General features: G+C 39.9%; 1 protein-coding gene across 1 annotated transcript in view; it reads left to right on the forward strand.

Moving 5' to 3' along the window:
* LOC106867194 (E3 ubiquitin-protein ligase RNF217) overlaps positions 1–6,548 on the forward strand; it is a 21,148-nt gene that overhangs the window by 6,004 nt on the left and 8,596 nt on the right. The window contains exon 2 of the mRNA XM_014911996.2: positions 2,087–2,718. Within this exon, the coding sequence (XP_014767482.1) occupies positions 2,089–2,718 (630 nt within the window). The 5' untranslated portion in view covers positions 2,087–2,088. The remainder of the gene's footprint in view (positions 1–2,086; positions 2,719–6,548) is intronic.

Raw genomic sequence — 6,548 nt, forward strand, 5'->3', positions numbered from 1 at the left:
AGCTTATGTATGTCCTCAGCAGTTACAGCCCATGTTTCACTGCCATGTAGCATGGTTGTTCGTACGCATGCGTCATACAGTCTGCCTTTTACTCTGAGTGAGAGTCCCTTTGTCGCCAGCAGGGGTAAGAGCTCTCTAAACTTTGCCCAGGCTATTCTTATTCTAGCAGCTACACTTTCAGCGCACCCACCCCCACTACTAACTTGTTCGCCCACACACACACCAGTTTCACATAACCAGCCCCAGCCCATTCAAAAGTACCTTGGATCGTAGGGCGACATGCTGTGCTTGGGACTTATTGAGTCAAGTACATCAACATCAAAATGAAAATCAAATGGAAATTGTAGTTGTGATCCCCATGCTAGTGGCATGTAAAGAGCACCATCCGAATGTAGCCGATGCCAGCGCCGCCTTGACTGGCTTCTGTGCCGGTGGCATGTAAAATGCGCCAACCGATCGTGGCCATTGCCAGCACCCATTACACATGGAGTGGTTGACGTTAGGAAGGGTATCCAACTGTGGAAACACTGCCAGATCAGACTGGAGCCTGGTGCAGCCTCCTGGCTTCCCAGACCCCAGTCAAACCGTCCAACCCATGCCAGCATGGAAAACAGACGTTAGACGATGATGATGATGACATACATATCCCCAAGGTGAGGGAGTGGAGCAGGTAAAATTAAGGCTACATATGTTTCCTAGTTAGCAGACTTGATGATGTAATAATTACTCAATGAGGGGTATTTAGTTAAGATGCCTTAAGTATATGAAGGTTTTGGTGAGCTAATCATATAATTAAGGTATCTCCGGCCAGGTGAGTTGCTAGCTGAGCACCTCTTGTTGAGTAATTATTACATCAGAAGATCTAAGAAATATATGTAACCTGGGTTTTACCTGTTGCCACTCTTTCAATTTAGATTTTTATTTGCATTCATAGTGACTGAAGCTGATAAAGGTGAACTATAAAAACATTTTTTAGCTTATTGAGCTTCGATGTAGCACAGGAACCAGTCGGGTTGGTCTAGTATCAATCACATTAGGATAGTGCTTTTTATGTGCCACCGGCACGGGAGCCAGTCAGGAGGTCACTGGCATTGGCCACATTCGGATGTGAGTTGAGGGAAACTTTCAGTTTGGTTATTGTTTTTATTACAAGTGTATCTACTTTAATGTGAAGGTGTGTGGTTTAGTGGTAAGGGCATTTCACTCAAGATTGTAAGGTCATGAGTTCAATTCCTGGTGATGTGTTGTGTCCTTCAACAAGATACTTTATTTCACTTTGCTCCAGTCCACACAGCTGGCAAAAATGAGTAGTACCAGTAATTCAAAGGGCCAGCCTTGTCACACTCTGTAAACTATATTAATTTCATGAGCAAGCTGTTCCGTTGATCACATCAACTGGGACCCTCGTCGTTGTAACTGACAAAGTGCTCTTTTTTATATATTTTAATGGTGGGGTTGAAATGGTCAACAGGACCTTGTATTCTACATTACCTTAGTTCATATAGCTGACTAGAGGAGATATCAATCCCTTTTTAGGAAACGTTTTAATAAAATTAAATCTCTTCGTGATATATTCCTCTCGGTGTAAAAGTCAATCATTAACTTGGTTTCTAGCATTTGTTTGTGTTGTATAAATCTGGTTTCTGTCTTTGGCACCAGTTCACATATTTTTTGAAAGAGAAAATATTCAATTAACCTGACTAATCCCCTGCTTCTAGTCCTTGACATTTTCTTGGCCTTCACTGAATTTGAACCCAGAATGTAGAGAAATATCACCATCATCATCATCATCATCGTTTAGCGTCCGCTTTCCATGCTAGCATGGGTTGGATGATTTGACTGAGGACTGGTGAACCAGATGGCTACACCAGGCTCCAATCTGATTTGGCAGAATTTCTACAGCTGGATGCCCTTCCTAATGCCATACTTAAAAATGCACAGCATTTTGTCTAGCTTCTACTGTTTCTATCTTTTACCATTCTTAACTGTAGAATCTTAATGGTTAAAGTATACCAAGAAGTCTGAGATAAAATTCCATGCTTTTAGTTGTATCTTCTAAATGACTTTTTTTTAAATTTTATTACAGCTATGGCATCAGGAATAACTGAAGAACAACAGGCCATACTGAATGATCTCTACCTAAGACAACTTAACTTGCCAGATGCACTTACATTGGATAATATCATTGAGAACTTTTCTATGCTAAATCTAACATCTCTTTCAGATGTCTGTAAGGTGTGCTACAGTAATTCTACCTCTGTTCACTACCGGCCATGCTGCAATTTCCTGGTCTGTTCTTCGTGCTTAACACGTTACCTGTCTGAGAAAGTTCAGTTAGGAATTGTTAATATAAAATGTCTTAACATTTGTGAGTGCTACATCAACCAAGACGATATCATGGCTTACTTACCATCATCTTTGAAAGAGAAATTCAACAAGTTTCTGGTTGACGCTAATAAGGATCCTTGTGTTAAAACCTGTCCAAACTGTTGTTCCATTATCTCAATTGACAAATCTCAAATGAAGCATAAAAAATGCAAAAAAGGTCTGAAGGTTGTTTGTTCCACTTGTTCAACTGCAATATGTTTCCCCTGTCAAGCACAATGGCACGAAGGAATTACTTGCAAACAATTTCAGAAAGGAGACAAAATGGTCTCAATTTGGGCTAAAAATTACCAAAATGGTCAGCTTAATGCACAACAATGTCCAAAATGCAAGGTAGGAAATCTTTGATTTTTATTATTGACTTCTTCATTGTTTAACCCTTTAGTGTTCAGATTATTCTATCAAACATAATGCTTATTGATTCACATTGATTTGAATTAATCATGGATTATCTCATACCTTCAAGATCTTGATGGTGTAAGTACTTAATGTAGAATAACATTGTAGTGTAGTGTGAGAGCCTGGATCTGAACATAAAACAGATTAAACATTTTGGCCGGATATGGCCGGTTTAAATACTAAAGGGTTAAGCACTAAGTCCAGGCTCATAAGTCATCATCATTTAATGTCCATTTTCCAAGTGAGCATGGATTGGATGGTTTGACAAGCTGGCTACCCTCAGAACTGCACCAGGCTCCACTGTCTGTTTCGGCATGGTTTCTATAGTTGGATAGCCTTCCTAATACCAACCATTTTATAGTGTATATTGGGTGCCTTTTACATGGCACCAGCACAGGTGCCTTTTACGTTGCGCCAGCACGGGTGCCTTCTGTGCGGCACCAGCGCAGGTGCTTTATACTTTCTCCTTATTGACAGCATCCTGTACATGACTTGTACCACCACTCGGCTGTCTCTGTCAAAGGTTTTCTCCATATCAACAAAAGCCAACTGGTCAAGAACCCCTAATATTGTCTCTTAGATACATCCTGCACCAGTTACTGGTAAAAGTTTGTTCAAATAATTTTGGCAACAGTAAAAAGGTGACAACCTCTTTTTTTGTTTTTATTCAACCTTGTCTAAAACATCTCCGACTTGGGTTTAGTTTTAATTAAACTTCATTTTCTCTCCTTCATAAAACTGGATTCTTATCAATTATTTAAATCTTTTGTCTTTTACTTGTTTCACTCATTAGACTGTGGCCATGCTGGGGCACTGCCTCGAAGCAATTTTTTAGTCAAATGAATCAATGCTATTACCGTTTTTCTTTTTTTTCTTTTTTGAAACCTGGTACTTTTTTTGCCAGTCCCTTTTGCTGAACTGCTAAGTTACAGGGAACATAAACACACCAATACTAATTGTCAAGCAGTGGTGGGGGACAAACACACATATACATACAGTAGGCTTCTTTCAGGTTCCATCTACCAAATCCACTCACATGGGTCTGGTCAACCCAAGGCACTTGGGTAAAAGACACTTGCCGAAGGTTCCATGTAATGGAACTGAACCTGGGACCATGTGGTTCAGAAGCAAGCTTCTTACCATACAGCCCTGCCTGTGCCTATGATAACATTGCCTTCAATTTGAATATTACTTTAGAGAGGAAAAACAATTGCTTTGAGGGAATTGCTTTCTATTTCGCAACCCACATCCCTTTCGTCTTGGCTTTTACTGATTTTCAACATCCGTCTGCGATTCTGCTCTCTCTTATAAAACTACTGCTGTCTTTATGTGTTCCATTTTAAGTTTGTTTCAATCAGTGAAATATTAGAGGTCTCTCTCTTTACTTTTTACTCTTTTACTTATTTCAGTCATTTGACTGCGGCCATGCTGGAGCACCACCTTTAGTCGAGCAAATCGACCCCAGGACTTATTCTTTGGAAACCTAGTAATTCTATCGGTCTCTTTTGCCGAACCGCTAAGTTACGGGGACGTAAACACACCACCATTGGTTGTCAAGCGATGTTGGGGAGACAAACACAGACACACAAACATACCCACACACATACATATACATATATATATATATATATATATATATATATATATATATATATATATATATATATATATACACGACAGGCTTCTTTCAGTTTCTGTCTACCAAATCCACTCACAAGGCTTTGGTCGGCCCAAGGCTATAGTAGAAGACACTTGCCCAAGGTGCCACGCAGTGGGACTGAACCCGGAACCATGTGGTTGGTAAGCAAGTTACTTACCACACAACCACTCCTACTGTATATATTTTTTTATTATTTTCATAATTTGTATATATTTATTTTATTATAAATGCAAAACAACACTACAGAGTTTAAACTTATGTCGAGGAATCGACATAAGTTTAAATAATAAACCGCAATAGGTGAATTGCGATATGGCGAAGGATTACTGTATTTTTAATCCCTTCTGCAGAGAGCAGAATGAGAACAGTGTACACCCATGGATCAAATAAAGAGTTAGGTTTGAAATTCTAATACAACAAACGAGTTTAACCCAAGACACCTGAAAAAGGCTGGAGCACATAATAGACAAAACATAGCGAAAGCAACAATCAAGATGGAGTCACCACACAATTACATCATCATCATCATCTTTTAACGTCCGCTTTCCATGCTAGCATGGGTTGGACGATTTGACTGAGGTCTGGCGAACCAGATGGGTACACCAGGCTCCAATTTGATTTGGCAGAGTTTCTACAGCTGGATGCCCTTCCTAACGCCAGCCACTTGGAGAGTGTAGTGGGTGCTCTTACATGCCACCGGCACAAAGGCCAGTCAGGCAGTACTGGCAACAGCCACGCTCAAAATGATGTATTTTATGTGCCACCTGCACAGGAGCCAGTCCAGCGGTGTACATAATAAACTGTATCTGATTTCTGTTCCTTCTCCCACTAGATTCTGTCTTTTCTGCCCTTCTACTAATAATTCAAAATCCATTTACTTACTCCATATCCCCCATCTACTCAATAGATGTCATCTTCTGCTGGTTTTCTTCTCAACATCTCTTTTATGTATCAGGATTTAATTTTAAATAATTTTTCCTCTCCTTCATTCTGTTCAAGATCGATTTACTTAAAATTCTTTCTCTTTCTTTGTTTCTTTCATTGAACAGTTCTGCAAGGAAACGGTGGGCTCTGCTCTTCCTGTTTATAAAAAAGAAATAAAAGTTCAACATCACAATTTGAGTTGAAGTGAGAGAATGACTGATTTGGGGTTTGAAACTTCTGGGGTGAAGTCAGCCTTAAGAAGTGCTCCCCAGTTCCATCCCCCACCCCACCACAGCTCCTTTGGAACCTCTCTTTAATCCCAAATGGCATCTCTACCTATTCTTTCTGTGATGATTTCTTTTATTGTTTTAGAGCAGGTACATAGCTGAACTGAAGGGATTGGCTCCATTATATTACTGGTAGTTTATTGATCCTGAGGTAGAGATAAAAGGCAAAATGAATCCAATGATATAGTGGCCACCACCTAATATACAGTTATTTAATTGCCTGATTGTTGCCTTCTCTTGACAAAATGACTACAGCAGCAAAGCCATGTGGCACATGGAATATACTTCTAGTTTAACATGTAGGAATCGTTTATTTTTTACTTGTTTCAATCATTAGACTGCGGCCATTCTGGGGCACTGCCTTGAAGAATTTTAATTGACCAGATCAACCCCAGTACTTATTCTATCGGTTTCTTTTGCCAAACTGCTAAGTTGTCAAAACCTAAACTCACCAACACTGGTTGTCAAGTGGTGGTGGGAGAGGGGGGAAACAAACATAGACACAAAGATGTACACACACATATATACAACAGGCTTCTTTCAATTTCCATCTATCAAATCCACACACAAGGCTTTGGTTGGTGTGAGGCTATAGTAGATACTTGCCCAAGGTGCCACGCAGTGAAACTCATCCCGGAACCATGTAGCTGGAAAGCAAATAGGATTACCACAAAATTTCATTAAACTTCTACTTGTAAAAAAAATGTTTATTTCTAGGCACAGGAGTGGCTGTGTGGTAAGTAGCTTGCTTACCAGCCACATGGTTCCAGGTTCAGTCCCACTGCGTGGCACCTTGGGCAGGTGTTTTCTAATATAGCCTGACCAAGGCCTTGTGAATGGATTTGGTAGATGGAAACTGAAAGAAGCCCATCATATATATGTATGTATATATA

Source organism: Octopus bimaculoides, chromosome 3, assembly GCF_001194135.2.
Source record: "Octopus bimaculoides isolate UCB-OBI-ISO-001 chromosome 3, ASM119413v2, whole genome shotgun sequence".
In the NCBI taxonomy this organism is placed as follows: domain Eukaryota; kingdom Metazoa; phylum Mollusca; class Cephalopoda; order Octopoda; family Octopodidae; genus Octopus; species Octopus bimaculoides.